The sequence below is a fragment of the Anomaloglossus baeobatrachus genome, chromosome 9, assembly GCF_048569485.1.
Source record: "Anomaloglossus baeobatrachus isolate aAnoBae1 chromosome 9, aAnoBae1.hap1, whole genome shotgun sequence".
NCBI lineage: Eukaryota > Metazoa > Chordata > Amphibia > Anura > Aromobatidae > Anomaloglossus > Anomaloglossus baeobatrachus.
Window position 1 is genome coordinate 182,015,223 of NC_134361.1, and position 21,155 is coordinate 182,036,377.

Sequence of the window (21,155 nt, forward strand, 5' to 3'; positions counted from 1 at the left end):
TGGTACAAAAAAGGTATAATAAGGGCACATAAAAGATATAAAGGTACATAAATATACGATTGGGTATATAAAAGATATGATAAGGGCTCATAAAAGATATGATCAAGGTACATTAAAGATATGAAAAGGATGCATAGAAGATATAATCAAGGTACATAAAAGATACGATAAGGGCACATAAAAGATACCATTGGGTACATAACAGACATAATAAGGGCACATAAAAGATATGATAAGGGTACATAAAACATATAAGGGCACATAAAGGAAACTATCAGAGCACATAAAAGATATGTTCCAAGATGCATCACTGCTATGAAAAAGGAAGTTCTCTTCCAAGATGTGTGAGTTGTTTGAGGTTTTGTGTTTTATTGGTTTTGAGTACATTGGAGAAAATTTAGAATAAACACATAGTTTCTCAAGAAGCACAGAGTGATGACTTTTTTAAATTAAAAGTGGCACCAGGGACTCTGGCATGATGAAGGTGCCTCGCAGGGCTCTTCATGGATAGCCACAGGCCAAACTTGTGGCCAGGGTCCTGCGAATAGATTTGCATATGTTCAGTAATAAGTAGATTGGTAAAATCATTGACGTGTGTAAAAAAGTACTAAGTTGTTTCCTTGGTAAATCAGCTGGTAACAAGAGAAAAGCTGTTGTGACATGCAAAATCATTTCAATTAAAAGGGTTTTCCGGGATTAGGAAAAGTCTTTTCCTAGAAACAGCCCCCCCCTCTGGTAGTGTTTAGGTATTGCAGCTAAACTCTTTGGAATTTGAAATGCAATGCCAGACAAGAAAACAATGCAAAAATGTTTGGGGGATAATGATCGTGAACCCTGTTTTCTAAGTCTGCAGGACCTATTGAAATTGTGGACAAAGTTCGTCATGATCGAATTGGGCTCATGTCTTGAGAATACAATTGTTGTGACATTGTACTAATGTAAGAACGTCTCATTTATAGGTCTGGAGAACTTGCACAAAATTACATCCCAGGGACAATATGAGTTGCGTGTTGACCTTCGAGACCTTGGTGAAACGGCCTATGCTGTTTATGACAAGTTTGAGGTTGGTGATTCCAGGAGCCGGTACAGACTGAAGGTTGATGGTTACTCCGGATCCGCAGGTAGGTGCTTATCGAGTGTAACAGATATATTTTCCAATTTTTAATGTCTATATAAAATTTTATACAGTCATTATCTCTTCCACACATATTACAATGCTGCATATAATGGCCGTACTGATGTACATGTTTTACTTAGGTAGGCTATTAATCATATTTATTCATTATTTAGGCTGAGCTTCTACACACTAATATTTTACCTACTGTAATTAGATATTTAATTACCTCCTTAATTACCATTAGGATGATATTGTTAAATGTGGATGTGAAGGGAATAGCAAATTGATTAAGTTGTCATGTTTTGAATAAATGATCGGTGTTTATATAATTAAAAGAGTACCTGTCTTTTCAATTAAACCTGTAGAAAAGCATAGTCTTGTTGCCTTTATCACCGGAAAAATAAGTTATAACTGCTTTTAAACCAGTCTAGTATGTAACGGAGCGCTCTTAATTCTAATATATTGTAATGTCCCATTCATGCTGGTGAGTGAGTGGTGCCTTTTCATTTCCATTCTTCCAGCACTATAGGTGCTGGAACTTCCTTTCTCTTATTTCCTAGCATGTACTGCTCCTGCCATTGTCCAATGGTTCACCTATCCTCAACTCAAAGCCCATCTCTTTTTTATTCCTGTATGCAGTTTGACAGACAGGACATGACAGGTGGAGAGAAAAAGACTCATGATTTTTTTGAAGAGTCTTTTTTTGCTATAGGGCTAAGATCTTACAGACAGGGAGTTGCTAACTACCTGCATGTTCTACCTGGGTCCGATCTCTGCCAGCTCAGAGGTAACAAACTGCTCCTTTCTGTGATTCTGCTTCTTTATTTGACTTCACATCAACAAAGCAGCTCCTTCTCTTCTGGCTCAGAGTAGTCACGGATGACTCCTACCAGTAGTTCTGTGGCTTCTGGTGATATTGCATTGGTAGAGCAGCTACTTCCCTTCCGGTCTGTTCTGTTGACTTGGGTCACTTTAGACACCATGCTGATTAACAGTCGACCCCCAGCAGTGGTAAGTCAGTTGTCAAGCAGCATGACGTCTGCAGTGATGCTCATCAACAGAGCAGACCGGAAGAAAAGGAGCTGCTCTGCCGATGTACTAACACCAGAAGCCACAGAATCGTTGGCAGGAGTGGTCCAAGACTCCTCTGAACCAGAAGAGAAGGAGCTGCTCTGCCGATGTAATATCAATAAAAGCTGCATACCCTTGGCAGTAGTGGTCTTTGACTCCTCTGAGCTGGAAGAGAAGGAGCTGCCCTGCTGATGGAATATCACCAGAAACCGCAGAATCATTAGCAGGAGTGGTCCGAGACTCCTTGGAGCCGGAAGATAAGGAGCTGCTCTACCGATGTAATATCAGTAGAATCTGAAAAATCGTTAGCAGGAGTGGTCCGAGACTCTTCTGAGCCGGAAGAGAAGGAGCTGCTCTGTAGATGTAATATCAACAGAAGCTGCAGAACCGTTGGCAGTAGTGGTCTGTGACTCCTCTGAGCCGGAAGAGAAGGAGCTGCTCTGCCGATGTAATATCAATAGAATCTGAAAAATCGTTAGCAGGAGTGGTCCGAGACTCTTCTGAGCCGGAAGAGAAGGCGCTGCTCTGTAGATGTAATATCAATAGAAGCTGCAGAATCATTAGCAGGAGTGGTCCGAGACTCCTCTGAGCCAGAAGAGAAGGAGCTGCTCTGCTGATGTAATATCACCAGAAGCAGCATAATCATTGGCAGGAGTGGTCCAAGATTGTCCTGAGCCGGAAGAGAAGGAGCTGCTCTGCCGATATAATATCACCAGAAGCCACAGAATCGTTGGTAGTAGTGGTTTGTGACTCCTCTGAGCCAGAGAAGGAGCTGCTCCGCCGATGTAATAACACCAGAAGCTGCAGAATCGTTAGCAGGAGTGGTCCGTAACTCCTCTGATCCAGAAGAGAAAGAGCTGCTCTTCCAATGTAATAACACCAGAAGCCACAGGATCGCTGGCAGTAGTGGTCCATGACTGCTCTGAGATGGAAGAAATTGGCATTGAGAAATATAGGATGGTAGTTAGCGATTATCTGTCTGTAAGTTCTATCTTAGCCCCATATAAAAAAGTAAGCCAAATCTCAGATAACCCCTTTAAGTTAAAGGAAATTATTTTTGCTATACTATGTATGTGAACAGTTATAGTATTCTGCACATATACTATCAATTAGTAATGACAGATATGATATTAACATTCTGTGGGTTTTCTTCTTTTGTAGGAGATTCAATGACTTACCACAACGGACGCCCATTTTCCACATATGACAAGGACAATGACTCTGCCATTACCAACTGTGCTCTGTCTTATAAAGGAGCTTTCTGGTACAAGAACTGTCACAGAGTCAACCTTATGGGTAGATATGGTGACAAAAGCCACAGCCAGGTAAGCACCAACTTTTCCATGTATGACTTTCCACCATTACTACTGTTACAAATCCTAAAGTCATCACGGATCTGGTTGAGAATTAATCATGAAAACAGGAGGACAAAGAGTATATCATGCAGAATATTTATTTTATTATTATTCAATAGTGTATTAATATTTTTTTTATCAAATTTATTTTGTCACTCCCCTGATGAAGCTGGTTGATTTTTTCTGTACCTTATGGTAAGAAACCTGTGAAACGTACGTTGGGGGTCCTTCTTACTGAGGGGGTGGTATTTATTTATCTTGTACATGCCTCTTTTTCACTGGGTTTTGTTACCTTTAATGTATGGGCTTTGATAGCTAATTTTGCTTACTATTTAATAGGGTTTTTTTCCCTGACTTCTGCCCACCACTTATATAATATTGGTACTTTCCTGGGATTCCTTCTGATTTTGTGTGATTTGCACTTGCACTTTATGAGGCCTATTTATTGACATTTATATACCCTCCTCCGCATTGTCAAACGAGCAGCTACGACCATGAATTTTACATGCTCACTGTCCTTTTGTTATATGTACATCTGAATATTTCTTATTGTAAATTAAATTTGATAAAAAAAATATTAATACCCTATTGAATAATAATAAAATAAATATTCTGCATGATATACTCTTTGTCCTCCTATTTTCATGTATTGTGGAGTTGTGCATTATCCCTTAGGCCTATTTTTATAGGCGGTTTGGGATTTATTAAGATGGTGTTTTTAGGATTTTGCTTGTTGAGAATGAATCATGCAGAAATATATTCCTTATTCCGAAAAGATGACATCACTGTGGGGAACCTTGTAATTAAGATCCCAATTACATATGAGCGGATCAGGCAAAATTCAAATTTTCCTGGTCTCGTAGATTTTTCGGAAACATTTCATTTGCAGAGAAGTTATTCTCCACAAATTGAATGTCCCTTATTATGAGCTTGGGTCTCTTCAGGTTCAGTGTCATTGGTAGGAGCTGAGACTCTGAACCTCAAGGTGTATGTAGTTATGCTTCTGTACCAGGCAAAGCTTCCTCACGGTGCTTCAATAAGCTTTCACAAGACTCTTCTCACTACTTATCTTTTGGGTCAGATCTCTACTAATCTCAGATTAGGCCATCAATGTGTTTCTCCAGAAAAACATGTTGCTTTATCCAATTGTTTTTGGTCTACACCGAGTTCATTATATTTTAGTGAATATTTTTGGCCAGTTTGGGCTAGTGTAAATTTGAGCCTGTGTCTGCAAAAACCTATACATTTTAAAGGGAATCTGTCAGCAAGTTTTTGCTATATAAGTTGAAGACAGTATGCTGCAAGGGTTAAAACATAGAATTCAGGGATGGCTTTGAAGAGGGGAGCCAGGTGATGGCCAGCAATGTTTCCCCTTGCTTCATTAAATGGGTGTGTCCATATGATGCTCCCATTGGGGTGTGAGGCACTTATAATTACGTCTGGTGTTACCTCCATCTTGACTTGACAGGGAGGGCGTCACAGAGCACACACAAATCTCTCGTAAAACAATCAGGAATCAGTTTATTGAAGGTCACCACTTCTCTCTTATTTCAGGCTCTCAGGGCCGCTTGTGCTGTTGCTGCTCTCATGGGCGGGGTTTATCTTCCTGTCACCCGTCCTGGGAACTATCCTCCGGCAGCTGAGTCCACTATGTGCTTCCTCACCCTGTAACCTTTCCTTGCGGCTGCCGCGTCTCACTAGGGTACTCAGATGACTTAGCAGCTCCCAAGCAGTTTAGAGTTCTGCTGGCAGCTATACCCTGACGTCCCACCAATCTTAGGACACTCTAGAGCCTGTCCGGAGGGTGAGGTCTTGACACATGGGAGGATTCCTCTCTTCCTGGACAGACCCTAGCTGCATCTTACTGCTCCAACATGTGGAAGCGAAAATCTGCTGACAGATGCCATTTGAAGAAGTTACTTTTCACTTGCTATTGTTTCTATTATTACTAGTTTTAAAAATAAGAAAAAAATGATTTTCAATTAGCCACCATGGCCCAAAAGGTACATGAACATTTTAATGAAATGTAATTTTTATTGGGTCTAAAAATCTGCTATATTCTGTGCAATTGTCACTGGGTATGTACTGACGGAAAAGCTCCTAAGCTGGCCCTCAGACTCGAGACCATGCACTTTCCTTTATCTCAGAGGTAGGCTTGATGGTAGCCAGGTCCAAACCTCCCGTATGACCTTGACTTCTGTCCAAGCCCTGATCTTACTTCCCCCACTCTGGGAGTCGGCCGGAAACCGAGTAACAAAAGCCCACAGAAAAGACAAGGGCAAGGGAGAACGAAAACTTGTATACACTGCACTCAAACACAAAGGGGAGACAATATGTGTACAGGGGAATAAAGAAATGGGTAGGGAATAAACTCACAACTGGGGAACATTCACACCATGCAGAATAGCAACTGTATTACTATACAGTTGTGGTCACAATTTAAAATATAACTTTTAATATCCAAGTTAAAAATACCTATATACCACACAACATAAATGGTTGTAAAACCAACCAAAAAATATGGAGCTGATATTAGGCTCCTCTCATTACCCAGTTTAGGACACTATATACCCGGTAGGAACCACCCCACCGTGGTAACAGTAGTTGAGATCAGAATATGGACCTGTCTCATATGTAATGTACACAATTAGTAATCCACAGCATTAGATAACCATAACACAGGTCTCACTGTGATAAATGAAGCAAAAATCGGTTGTCCAGTAGCGGGGGGGGGCACCAAATCAGCCTCACAATACCCCTTAGCTGGCAACAATCTGACCTGATACTTTCTTAGACCTCCCGACGCCAGCCTGGACACAATATGCTGGATGTCCGCTTTTCAAATGAAGCTGTAATTTCTTGATCACAGTCCCCTGAGGATTAAGCTAAATTAAGAAACACGTCAGGAGGTCTAAGAAAGTATCAGGTCACATTGTTTCCAGCTAAGGGGTATTGTGAGGCTGATTTGGTGCCCCCCCCTGCTACTGGACAACCAATTTTTGCTTCATTTATCACAGTGAGACCTGTGTTATGGTTATCTAATGCTGTGGATTACTAATTGTGTACATTACATATGAGACAGGTCCATATTCTGGTCTCAACTACTGTTACCACGGTGGGGTGGTTCCTACTGGGTATATAGTGTCCTAAACTGGGTAATAGGAGGAGCGCAATATCAGCTCCATATTTATTGGTTGGTTTTACAACCATTTATGTTGTGTGGTATATAGGTATTTTTAACTTGGATATTAAAAGTTATATTTTAAATTGTGACCACAACTGTATAGTACCAATTTTGCTTTGCTGTTTATTTATCTTCAACGATCTCCTACTACACTCCCCAGCCTTAAATAGGGAGAGACGAGCTGCAGATGGTAATTAGCAACGGCTCTCAGAAGAGTTGCATACTGCTCCAAAAAGGATTAACTCCTGCACAGCTGGGAGCAGTGGTAACAACTCAGCCGACGCCCGGCAGAGCTGAGCACTTACAAGAGACAAGGTTGCCTGTCGGACTTTGCAATGTGAACAGAGTCTGACGCTGTAGTAGTAATCCATGTGTCCGGATCCGAACAGCGCATGACAGCAATTATGTGTAACAGCTTGATGCCCAATATGCCAGAATTGCATTGTGTGCCATCATGTAGAACTATATCAATAGCAAAATGCTTTATTATGGTTTGTATGTAATATTTATACTAATTCATCTGCTTTATTTTTTTGTAGGGAGTCAACTGGTTCCATTGGAAGGGTCACGAGCACTCCCTTGAGTATGCCGAAATGAAAATAAGACCAGTCAGTTTCAGAAATCTTGAAGGAAGAAGAAAGAGATCGTAAAGACTAATATATTACCGTGAAAGTCCATCGAAAAAAAGGTGGGAAGACAGACTTCAAAACCGAACGACACCAACCAGTCTCTGCCCTCTACCATACAACCCCCCAAAAAAGAAGTGTCTTACAGAAATACCGCAGTGTCTTAAGAATGTCATTGCTTAAAGGTGTTTTGTGGCCCAAACAACACCAAAGACTTTGTGATGCAACTAAGCGTCCCCCTCTAACGATACGGAAAGGGAAAGTGGGAATGAACATTGACAGGAACAATGAAAAAAATAAATGAAGTGTACAGCGGTAGATTTAGAAATTGTTATACATGGAACAAAGCTATTGTTTAATATTTTGTCATAAGTGATTCGTTTTATTTGGTGGGTTGGGAGGCTTTTATATAAAAATAATAAATGACGTTATGAAATGTATCAACACAAAAAAAAAAACATTTTACATTATTTTTGGAAGAAAATTGTCATCTGAAAAAAACAAAATAAAGTCCTTATATAAAGTTTGGTAATTAATTTGAAAGAGGGCACTTGATAAATATTATGTCATTTTTAAAGGATTAAAAAAAATAGTGCCCCCCTTGACTACAGGTTGTGTGTGGTATTGACACAAACCATAGAAAAACGTGGCACTATTTGTAAAAGATGATGACCATATATTTCTAATCCAGTTCTACCCATTTAAGGGTTTTGACGGCCATTTTGAACTAGAAAATGACCATTCGATTTTCCATAAAGCTCCAGATTATTGGACAAATTAGCAGTTGTAAGTATTAAGTAGATCTTCTGATGCTACTATTTATAAATATATTAAAATAAAATAATATGCAAATTCAAATTTTGCTAAAAAGGTAACTACAATGTATTTTATTTTTAATACATGTGTCCAGCTTGGAGAGTTATGAAAATTCACAAATCACTTTATTAGGGGATTTGTCTTCATTCATGTCAATAAATTGTATATAAATGGATTACAGTCTCTTTTCTTGCCTTTAGTTACATTGATACCAGATCGTACCCATTTGGAGTACTGATGATGGCAGTGATCGGTCAGCCCCTGTCTCCTCCTCTGATTGCTGGGCGTGTTAAAACAATGGCGTGCAGCAGCTTATGCCCAGAGTCAGTGAGACAGAGCAGCTTATCCCCAGAGTTAGTGACACACAGCAGCTTATCCAAAACGTTAGTGAGACACAGCAGCTTATTCCCAGAGTTAGTGACACACAGCAGCTTATCCAAAACGTTAGTGAGACACAGCAGCTTATCCCCAGACTTAGTGAGACACAGCAGCTTATCCACAAAGTTAGTGAGACTCAGCAGCTTATCCCCAGAGTTAGTGAGACACAGCAGCTTATCCACAAAGTTAGTGAGACTCAGCAGCTTATCCCCAGAGTTAGTGAGACTCAGCAGCTTATCCAAAGAGTTAGTGAGACTCAGCAGCTTATCCCCAGAGTTAGTGAGACTCAGCAGCTTATCCAAAGAGTTAGTGAGACTCAGCAGCTTATCCCCAGAGTTAGTGAGACTCAGCAGCTTATTCCACTGAGTTAGTGAGACACAGCAGCTTATCCACAGAGTTAGTGACATATAAATGATGAGCTGACCCATCACTGCCATCATCTGTACTCCAAATTAGTATGTTTTGACATAAATATAGCTGACGGTAGGCAATTAGACTGGAGAAAAGATGGGATTTTGAATCAATAAAGATAAATCTATTAATAAAATAATTTGTAAAATTTTACAACTTTCCATATTAGACATATTTATAAAAAATAAAAATAAAAGTTTTTGGTACTCTTTAAGCTGCACTTTTTTAGATATAGGTTAAATATCTATATAGAAGTCATTTGCAGATACATTTCCTTACTGTTGGAACCTTACAGAAGTAAAGTTTTTGAACTTTACTACAACATCTGTAGCAGGTCCTTCGATCTACCAATTGACAGTTATAATACTAGTGACCTAGCGATAAATTGGAAATGCAAATGTTGTTGAGATTAGCCTACATCATGTCTCAATTGATCAATATTTTATGTAAATTATACATAATCTATATAATGTGAGCCTACAATAAATTTTAGAACCCTAAGGGTATGGTCACACCGAGTTTTTGATTGTGGATTTTCCAATTATTTCCAAATAAGCTTTGCATTCATTTCAATGAGAACATATGCACATTTATCAATTTTATCTTCAGGGTGAAGAAAAAAAACATTATCTCAATTTTGGCACATGGTAAATATTTAAAATTTACCACTAATACCAGATTCAGATAATCCCTTTGGTGGGCTATAAATGGACCACAAAGCTTGGGTTGACCACAGTGCTTGGGTTGACTACAATGCTTGGGTTGACTACAATGCTTGGGTTGACCACAATGCTTGATTAGACCACAATGATTGGGTTGACCACAATGCTTGGATTAACCACAATGATTCGATTGACCACAATGTTTAGATTGACTGTCCACAATGCTTGGGTTGACCACAATGCTTGGGTTGACCACAATGCTCGGGTTGACCACAATGCTTGCACTGACCACAATGATTGCGTTGATCCCAATGCTTGGATTAACCACAATGATTGGGTTAACCACAATGATTAGGTTGACCACAATGCTTGGATTGACCACAATGATTGGGTTGACCCCAATGCTTGGATTGACCACAATGCTTGGGTTGACCACAATGATTGGGTTGGCCACAAGGATTGGGTTGACCACAATGCTTGGATTAACCACTGATCTGCTGACTTGAACTTACGACTTCAGCCTGTAATTCGTTAAGTCTTGAAGTTTGGGTCTGGACTAAGACCCCCAGTCAGTCCGGTCACTGTAGTCTGTTAATAGTCATCTGAACCAGGCATATTATGAAATGGAACTGAAAAATGCCCTACACATAAAAAGGTGTAAAAAACAAACAAAAACACACCAGTGAACAAAATGTTTATTTTTCTTAAGGATATTTTAATTTTCCCAAAAATTAATGTAAAAAAAAACTTCATATGAACATACCATAAGGCCTCATTCAGATGTTCATGCCAATCTGTCCGAGAATGGACTGCTAAAGTACAGACTGGCCACACCTCCCCCAAACTAATCGTGAAATTCTGTATTTTGGGAGAGCCGCGGCCAGCTCACGCTTTAGTGGTCTGTCCTTGGACTGATTGGCACAGACATCTGAATGAGCCATTAAAGAGGTTGTTCACTACTTTTAAGTTGATGGCTCATTAGTATAGGTCATCAATGTCTGGTCGGCCAGGGTCCATCACAGCTGATCAACTGTTCTCGGTGACGGCGTCAGAAGCAGACAGTTGGAAACTCTCAGTTCTGGAGCTGCCCTGTCTTCTGATAGCGGCCTCCATTGGGTACTGCATATCTGCCTCCTTTTGATTTGAATGGAAGGTGGATGTGCAATACCTGGCTGCGGCCACTTAAGTTGACAGGGCAGCTCCGGGACTGAGTATTTCTGACTGCCTGCTGCTGCCGCCAGCACTGAAAACAGCTGACCTAGTGTCAGACCCAGGCCGAACAGACATTGATGACCTATACTAAAGATAGGCCATCAATCTAAAAGCAGTGGACAACCTCCTTTAAGATTTCAGACTTCCATACAAAAATGTAAAACTGCTAATTGCAATGGAAAAGCTGAAGAATAAGGGCAAAATGTTACAACATATCAGAAGAGATATACTGCAAATTTTGTTTTTGCCTTCACTGTTCCTCAAATTTATCTAATCTAGATGCTTGCATAGAAAAAAAATTATAACTTTTTGTGTTGCTGCCTAATGTAAAAATAATGAAGAATGTATTAAAAATGTGATTTCATGTCATTTCTGCTACATTTGGCAGAGATACGTTGCCATCAGCCATGGACTGTACATACAGTACAAAACAGAGGAGTTTAAAAATAAAGCAATAAAAGAAAACAATCAAGTCAAAATAAAGTAATAAAAGAAAACAATCAAGTCAATTGCCATAACGTGTATAACTTAACAAGACAATTACTTCTTCTTTAAGTTATGTCATCATTCGAGAAGTTAAATATCAACTCTGCAAAATTTCCTGAGACTTCACTGCTGTCAGATTCGATATTTTTGGAAAACAAAGGACAAATCTTTTTTTTCTTCAGACGTATATATCTTATTAATGGGTTGGATGAGATTTGAAAAGAGGATTTGATTTTTCCAAAAACAGTGCTACTTTGGTCCAAGACTTGTATTTGATGTCACACGTCAGCCCCATTCACTAAACTGAAAAGTTAGATACAACCCATAGACAGGAGTGGCAGTCATTTTGAAAAAAAAAAAACAAAAAAACAAACAAAAAAATTCAATAAAACAAAACCAGATTTTTTTTTATTTAAGATGTTATGCTCAGTTCCGGAGTTGCTCCATCTTCTGATGGTGGCCACTGCCGGGTACTGCACAACCACCTCCTATTGATTAGAATGGGAAGAGGATGGCAGTACCCAGCCGAAGCCACTACCAGAAGACGGAGCAGCGCCGGAACTGCGCATTTCTGGCTACTTGCTGCCGCCGGCGGGACTGAGAACAGCTGATTGGTGAGGTTGCATTGTTTTGGACCCGGCTAATCAGACATTGGTGTCCTGTTCTAAGGGGGGCTTTACACGTTGCGACATCGCTTCTGAAATATCATCGGGGTTACGTTGTTAGTGACGAACATCCGGCGTCGGTAACGACCTCGCAACATGTAAATCCTAGATGCGCCGATAAATGATCGCAAAAGCGGTGAAAATCGGTGATCTGTGTAGCATCCTTCATTTTCATAATGTCAGGTCTACTGATGTTGTTTGTCGTTCCTGCGGCAGCACACATCGCTGTGTGTAAACCCGCAGGAGCGACAAACATCTCCTTACCTGCGCCTCGACAGCAATGTGGAAGGCAGGAGGTGGGCAGGATGTTATGTTCCGCTCATCTCCGCCCCTCCGCTTCTATTGGCCGACCGATTAGTGACGCCATGGTGACGTTGCTGTGATACTGAACGTACCTCTCCCTTGAAGGAGGGATATTTCGGCAGTCACAGCGACGTCGACGAGCAGGTATGTGCGTGTGAAGCTGCTGTAGCGATAATGTTCGCTACGGCAGCAATCACCACATATCACATGTTCGACGGGGGCGGGTACTATCGCGCTCGGCATCGCTAGCCGATGCTAGCGATGTCGCAATGTGTAAAGTACCCCTAAGGATAGTGCATCAATGTAAAAGTAGTGGACAACCTCTTTAAGTCTACCTTCAAGCTTAAAAAAAACTATTAAACTATAAGCAAACCCATTCAGAACATTCTGAACATTTAGATGCTTCCATCATAATAAAATACTTCTTAAGGCCCCGTCACACACAGAGATAAATCTTTGGCAGATCTGTGGTTGCAGTGAAATCATGTACATATTGTTCTATTTGTACACAGCCACAAACCTGGCACTGATTGTCCACAATTTCACTGCAACCACAGATCTGCCGCAGATTTATCTCTGTGTGTGACAGGGCCTTTGCTCTAAAGATGAAAACCTTACCACCAATTTTGGCATTGCTTTTATACTATCATTTTACGTTAAAAGTGTTTAGGTCGACCAGATATGGGTAGAAATCTCACCAATGACAATAGTTGGTGAGACATCTGCTACCTCACAACCCGTCATACTTTCCATAAGACAATGGAAGGATCAGCATCCATAGGTATCCTAACTAGGGATGATCGAATACCTCAAATATTCGGCTTCGCGAATATTTGCCGAATAGGTCGCCGCTATTCGACTATTCGCGAATATTCGATGCACAATGTAAGTATGGCAAACCTGAATAACCGCTATTCGGAACTATTCGGGCTTCCCATAGACTTACATTGCGCATTGAATATTCGCATAGCGGCGACCTATTTGTCGGATATTCGCGAAGTCGAATATTTGAGGTATTCTATCATCCCTAATCCTAACACTTGCCTCTACATTGGCCCCATTCCTACACAATAGAACATAGGACTATGAACTACTATGACCAGGAAAGAGTAACTCAACTAGAGTTTGACTTGGGTCTATATCTTCACCTGGCTATACTATACTGTAAATGCCCAACCATATTTTCATTTTTGAACTTCTATGGTAAAGTCCTCCATTGGTAACGTCTCTGCCCATCTAAAGAAGTTTCCAAGTTTTCTACCACTCAGTCAGTGCTTTCCAATTCACTATAGATTAATGTTGGGTCAATTTGATCAACAGGACCAAGTCCATTGGCCAGGTCAGAATTCTCTGGCCACCGGTTGAGATCTCTGAAATTCAACTGTTACCTGATGGTATCTGCAGCTCTTCTCTTGATTAGCCGGCCTGCCAAGACGTAATCGTGGCAGTGTGATGAACATATGACATCACCCCAGGCCAGCTGATCAAAAAAAGAGCTTTAGATGCAAAGGTAAAAGGCAGTTTGCTCCGACGACCACAGATTATTGACGTGGTCGATTGATCGGCTCCTTCAACTCTACTATGGACCATTGTCTGATTCTAGATAATAATGGCCTTTTTTACTAAGCAAAATTTCAGATTACCAGCAGTAAGTAGGTGTAAAAAAAGTTGACTAAATAAAAAAATTCTTTAAAAACCTTCAGTGACTGTTGAGTTGATGTTTTTGTACTGTATATATAGATATGTTACAAAGGCAATAATTCTGTCAAAAACAAAAACCTAAAAAAATACAAAGGTTTCTATAGTTTCTCTCCGCAGCAGGATTGCGTGACAGCATGCTATGTTGTTTTTTTATATATCTGAGTAATTTTATACAAATTGGTTGAATAATATATTGGTGTACATATCGACACAACGTAAAGTATACGATGCTTAACTCTTTTTGGGCCTCGAAAGCCTGTTTGCCTTTGCACAATGATGCTGTGCAAACTCCTTCACTGTTAAAACTGTTAATTTGAGTGGCCATGTGCCATCCAAATGGTGCCAATTATTAGGTTAATTTTTGGGGAGAGAACGAAGTAACTCTCTGCATTATGTACCCTAACCTTTAATTAAGAAAATAAAAAATAATAAAAAAAATATTGTACATTAAATCTGGAATTTGTTCTTTATTCCAAATGAAATACATTATATTATGGATAAACAGTGTTGCAGGCGGGGGCCTAACTGACTTTGTACCAGCCAGAGTGACTGCTAGTGGACCTAGCTGCCTTTGGTTTGTGGCAGAGTGGAGGATGTGTAAGGGGGGTCAGGCCTTTGCCCACCCCTGCTGAAGTAGCCAGGACACTGATGGTTTAATATCTGATGTTATAATGATGTATGTGTATTGTGTAAGTGGCCACCAGGTGGCAGTCTGGTTCAGGGACAGCAGTCCTGGCACCTGGGAAGGCAGACTAAGGGTTAAGGAAGAGCAGGAGAGCAGCTTAAAAAAAGTACACTATGAGGGAAGAGGGGTAGGAGAGTCCCCAGGTGGTGTAAACTGAAAAGAAGGCCAAAATTTAGATCCTAATTCGCTGATCCTAAGGGTCACCCCATGAATGCGGACACACGGGGTCCTGCACAAGGATGATTTAGAGCTGCATCTCCGGGAGCGGGGAAGACCGGTTGGAGGGAAATGCATCTGATTCTGAATACCCTAAGAAACTTTCTGCGGGACCACAGGTTAGTGGGCCCTGGCCTCAGAAGGGAAGGTCTTGGCCTAGGCACTAACGTAGGAGGACTCCTGAACGGGACTGGTCTCAGCAATAGTGAATACCTGTGGGTGGAATGGACGGACTTTAGGATTGTCGTAGTCGGTTTAGGCAGTGCCATAGCAGCTAGAAGGATGAGCGGCCTGGTCGCGTCATCAAGAGCCCAGGTGCCAGGAAAGTTGTCGGCCACTAAATTTCATTATGAGATGGAGTCTGGGTACCCCTATAGGACCACAAATGGTGCCTGAATAGTGCAGAAGATGAGTGATGCTATAGATGCATTGGAGAAGATGAATGCCATACTTGTTGCTGAAAACAGAAGTAAAGTTTCGTTGGTTGAAAAGCATACCACCGTGTGCCATTTACTGACAGTGTGAAAGAGGAGTAAAGAGTGGATTGTACCGAAGTCATCTTTTTAGTAACGCAGTGACCAAGAGGCAAGGGGTTACTGAGCAGTTCTACTGCGGCCTGTTGACCCCTGAGCACACGACCACTACTGCTGCCTGCCCCGGGACCCCCATTACAGATGTGCAGCTCTGCACTTAGGATTACTTCCTGATATTGTATGCTGCACATCCTACGCAGTACTGAGCTGAGGGGGAAGACCAGATGCTGCAGCCTACAGTGTAGGACCTGAACACTGTCATATCAGTCCTGTCTGTGTTGTGTGTATTGCACTGGTAATTAAAAATTAACTTTTAATAAATAAGATTAAGGCTATGTGCGCACTTACCGGATTTTGCCGCGGATTTTCCGCGGATTTGCTGCATGTTTCGCTGCAGAAAATGTTCATAACATCTCTGCAGTGAATCACCAGCAAATCCTATGGAGAAAAAAAATCCTGTGCGCACTGGGCGGAATTTGACAGCTGCATGTTTTGCTGCGGGAATCCCGCAGCAAAAACAAGTGCATGTCACTTCTTTTCCGCACGTCGCTGCGGGATTTCACTCCATTGACTCCAATGTTAATCATGAAATCCCGCAGGGAATAACGCAGGCAGCAAATTCTGTGCGGTTCACTGCGTTTTCCTGCGTTATTCCCTGCGGTATTTCGCGGTTTACCTCCGGTAATGTACATCGCCTGTCTGCGGTTTTGCAGGGAAGTCATGTCATTACAGGAAGAGGAAGCAGAGCAGAGAGTAAACACACACACAGATCACAGACACACACATCACATCACAGACACAGACACATAGAACACACATAGAAAGAAAACAGAAATATAGAAAACAAAGAACGTGGGCTCCGCTGCATATTTACCTTCCAGCCGAGGTAAGCACACAGCGGCGGCCCGGTATTCTCAGGCTGGGGAGGGAGAGGGGCAGGGTTAATGTCCCCCGCCTCACTCCCCCTCCGGCAGCCGAGAATATCAGCCGCAGCTGCCCCGGGACTGTCGCATGCATTATGCGGCACTACCGGAGTGTCCCCGGCTCTTCCTGCTGCCGTGTAGCAGTGGCAGCAAGGTAATACAAGGGGTTAATGGTGGTGGATCACCGCCATTAACTCCAGGCTTGATCATGGCAGCGTCTACGTGACAGCTGACATGATCAACCCGTAAGTAAAGTGGAAAAAACACAGACACCGAAAAATCCTTTATTTTAAATAAAACAAACAAGCCTCGTTCACCATTTTATTAACCCCTCCCGCACCAAAGCTCCGGCGTAATCCACCGCTCCGGCGTAATCCACAGGTCCTGCGCTGCTTACATCCAGCCGCGACTGTCACAGCGCTGAATGAAAGCAGCAGACAGCAGAGGTAATTACCGGTCATTTCCCACGGCCGGTAATGTGAACTCACTGCCGACCGTGGGAAATGTAGCGATCTGTCATCTATCTATCTATCCCTCTGTCTGTCTATCTATCTATCCCTCTCTATCCCTCTATCTATCTATCTATCCCTCTGTCTGTCTATCTATCTATCCCTCTATCTATTCTTCTGTCTATCTACTATCTCAGAATTAAATGACTTTTTTTTTTTTTTTTTTTTTTCAATGTGCTTTATTGCATCGAATGCAATAAAGCACATCCCAACCCGCACGCGGCAAAACCGCGGCAATACCGCGAATAATACCGCGGTAAAACTGCAGCAAACCGCGGCAAACCGCATGCGGTTTTCGGGTGCGGTTTCCCGCGGTTTTTTACCACGGGTGCGGTAATCTTTGAGAGCATGCGGAATTTTCTCAAGAAAATTCCATTTCCCAGTGCGCACATAGCCAACATTAGAAAAATCCTGACAAAAATACCACAAGGTAATTGACACAAACACAAACACAACGTACAAATTGGATGTGTAGAAAGTGGACTCACAGGAGTTATTATAAATTAATTTCACAGTCCTCCTGGTTCAATCACATTCATCCAAATAATTAAAGTGATATTGTGCAAAACCGTTAACCTCCCGTAATTGCACTTTTGCCCTATGAGTATTGCTCTATTGTAAAGTGGCAACGTGCAAATTGATAATTAACCTCAGGTCATAAAAACACTGATCTCAGGGAGGGAAAATGGACGGTTTAAGTGATGATAGTGCTTGAAAGTGCAAATAGTGCAATAGTGCCGTCAATGGTGGCAGTGGGATCTATGCTCACCGTCCACCCCACTGCTTCACCAATGATATCAGTGTTACCTTACAGAAATCGGGGGGGGGGGGGGGCGACTCACAAAACACCACACAATACCCCTTTGGTAACACCAATAACTCAACGTCCTCCTTCCCGACGCGTTTCCTCAAAAGCGATTCATCAGGGAAATGGGAGGCTGTGCTGTCAGAGGCATGTGGAGCTGAAAATGAAACCAAGTGATGGCTTGAGGGTGTGAGACTTAAATAGCATATCGTACCACCCACTGCCTTAATTATGCCACACCTGTAAATCCGGTGAGCTGATTCGTGCAGCACAGTCACGTCTGTGCTACACCTTAATTGCAGGGGGTGGAGCTGACGTCATGACGAATAGGCCATGTGTAACATACAGGTGGGGGTGTTCCACCCAGTCACATGGCCAACGCATATCGTCATCACATTACACAGCATGCCACTCATCGCAACGTGACCAGACAGTGTCCTACTGCCGTGTGACATGCGGGTGGGGGCGTTTCCACCGGTCATGTGACCAGCGTGCAATAGTGCGTCACCGTCAGATGACCCCATATGTTATATCGTGCATGGTACTAATGGCTTATGCAGCTGATGTATGTGGGGGGCGTCACGTGCGGTCACATGACCAGCACGCACTGGCGCGTCATCACCACACAGAATCAGGCAAAATCACCTTACAGGGAATAGCGCCGCTCTCTGCACCCTACAGGCTCGAAACCAATAAGCGCTGGCAGTAAGTGTATGACCAAACACGTGGTAATATAGCAAGATCACGTGACGGAGCGCCACATCCTATTAGCGCACAGTGCTTTTGTTATGCTAGTGGCGCTCTGCCAGCATGCTCACGCTGGTGATCCAAGTCTATATATTTAGGGGACATACTCACAAAAAAGTGACAACCTAATAAACGGTAGGTCACTGAAGTTAGACAGTCTCACATCCTAGTCGGGAATGAAATTATAGGACGGGAACCAACCGTCTGACCATGTGTTATTTAATTGGTATTTTTTGGCAAGCTCAGACAGGGATTGATGTCAAAGAGGGGCATCCGTGGTCCTTGATCATTAACAATATTTATTTAGCAATTGTAGTGATGAGTATGTGTGCAGGATTATTTGACATGCTGTGGATCTGAGAGTCGCACTGCATGTTAGGTTATGCTGCAGCGAATAGAAGCACAGTCTGCATGGGATTTTTATAAATCCCATCTACTGTGCTTTTACTGTACAATATAGCATTTTAGACACAGCGGAAACCCTCAAAGTGCAGGCAAATTTCAGGTCACAACCGTTTCCCGCACTGCTGTAGTTATTTTCAAAGTGCGGGAGGATTGCAGGCGACGGCGGTGCCATACACTCCACCTGCACTTTGAAAGTGACAGTGACTGCCGTAGGGTAACGTAGCAAGGGCTGGTATACGCGGGCGAGGGATGCATTTCTGTGCCAGCCCTGGCACACTACAGACAGGCGGGATTGAGTGTATAGTGGAGTGAGTGTTGCCTGGTTTCAGCGGGACGTCCCGGCCATTACCCAGTCGTACTGGATCACACCAAGCATTGTTATATTCAACGTTACTACAGACAAATCTACAATGGTTACAAACTTTAAATGCTTTACTGAACAAACATTTTAAATATTGGTGCATTTTGCTGATAGCAAACCTTATCATTACTACACATATAAATATACAATAAACACCTAATACAAACATGGAGGTCTTCAAGGGGTTGCAGGTCACAGTCCACCTTCCTACATTCCTTCCCTTTTTAACCGTGGCCGTCCTCGGTAATGCGGAAATCTGCAACACAATAAAATCAGGCAATAAAACCAACATAAAATCTCCATCAATACACCAAATTCCTACACCAAATCTGCACCTGCTGGCAAAAATCGCATGAAAACCGCATAAATAACCATGTGGTTTTGATGGTTTTGATGTTATTTTTTTGCCTGGAGATGCAGATTTGGTGCAGTCAGTCAGTCTCTGCCTGTAGCCACCACGGGCAGTCATGTTCTATGCCCACACGTTGCAATTGCTGGATATAACAGAGCTAAGATCATCGTGGGACTTCGTTTAGACTATGTTGGACCTGGACGGGTTTTTTGTATTTAATTTCAACCACCGCTCCAGGGCAATTGGGATGAGCCAGATAAAGTGGCAGGATAGTCGCATCTAATGAATGCGACAATTCTGGGAGACTGAAGGCTACTATTTTTGGGCTGCGGGGGGCCAATAACCATGGACCTCTCCAGCCTGATAATACCAGTCCCCAGCTGTTGGCTTCACCTTTGATTGGTATCAAAATTTGGGGGGACCGCACGCCGGTTTTTGAAATTATTGATTTAACTAATTAAAAAAAAGTTGCATGGGTCCCTCATATTTTGATAGACAGCCAAGATAAACGCACGGCTGGGGGCTGAATCCTGTAGCCATATGCTTTAGCTTTGCTGAGAATCAATATATGGGGACCCTACACCATTTTTCTTATTTATTTATTTATTTATTTTTACATTCCATTAGGAGAGGCAGACAGCGTGTGTAATTCCAACCACTCACATAAGATGTGACACAGTGTGGGGGTGCTGTCTGCCTGCAACCAATCAGAGATGCTGGGACTAATGGTGGGCGGGGGAAGCAGTGAATATGCATGAGGTTTAATAAACAGACCTAGCCCTTACTAACACATAAGTTTTGCCTCCCATTGAATTCAATGGTGTTCAGATATGTTCTTCAAGCTGTTCATCAAGGAGTTTGCCGAACACCAGGAAAGTTGGCAAACATGAACTGCACCTTAACAGGATTGCTCATCTCTACTCACATCTGATGAACAAGCTGAACTCTTCTGCTGCATGAGTGGGGATCTCAAGACTCAGACCTCTACTGATCAATAGTGCTGAACAGGGACTGAGATAGACGTAAAGAAGAGATCAGATCAATAGAAAAATGCATTTTTTTTTTTACTAAATGATCTTGAACTTTGAGTGACATAGGTCAGTTGTCTTCAAAGCAATCTCATGTAAAATTAAAAAATATAAAAACATATATTATTTTTACTTTAGGAGTGTCACGTCTGTCCGGGACCACAAACAAAGGATGGCTGTTCCGCACATACTAGAGGCTATCCGCCCACTGAACAGGATCTTGAGAGGCCCGAAACCATTTAACCCCTGTACAGGGACCTGGAATTACTACATTGTCCAGAAGGTCGCTGCCTATGGAATCTGCAGTCCAGAGAAGAGTCATCATCAGGCAGGGTCAAAACCAGGAGGTACAAGAAAGGGACAAAACCGGCAGGCAGGAGCGTAGTCAGAAACCAGGCTAAAGTCAAATTGGATATGGCAGCAAAGTACAAAACATCGCAGGCAGAAGAATAGTCAGAGAACAGGCAGAGGTCAATACACAGGAATCAACAGTACAGAGAAGGTTGTGAACCAGCAGTAATACCACAAGAATATATCTAGTGGTGACCAGCAGACTGGCGGAGGAATAAGAAGTGTGTGGTGCCTTCCCATTGGCTGTGGCTGA

At 42.2% G+C, this 21,155-nt stretch overlaps 1 protein-coding gene across 4 annotated transcripts in view; it reads left to right on the forward strand.

Annotated features, from left to right (window-relative positions):
- Window positions 1-14,428, forward strand: part of TNC (tenascin C) — a 193,942-nt gene extending 179,514 nt beyond the window's left edge. For all 4 annotated transcript variants that reach the window (XM_075324090.1, XM_075324091.1, XM_075324092.1 and 1 more), the window contains 3 exons: window positions 960-1,121; window positions 3,350-3,513; window positions 7,267-14,428. In XM_075324090.1, coding sequence (XP_075180205.1) covers window positions 960-1,121; window positions 3,350-3,513; window positions 7,267-7,377 — 437 coding nt within the window. In that variant the 3' untranslated portion in view covers window positions 7,378-14,428. The remainder of the gene's footprint in view (window positions 1-959; window positions 1,122-3,349; window positions 3,514-7,266) is intronic.
- The last annotated feature ends 6,727 nt before the right edge of the window (window positions 14,429-21,155 follow it).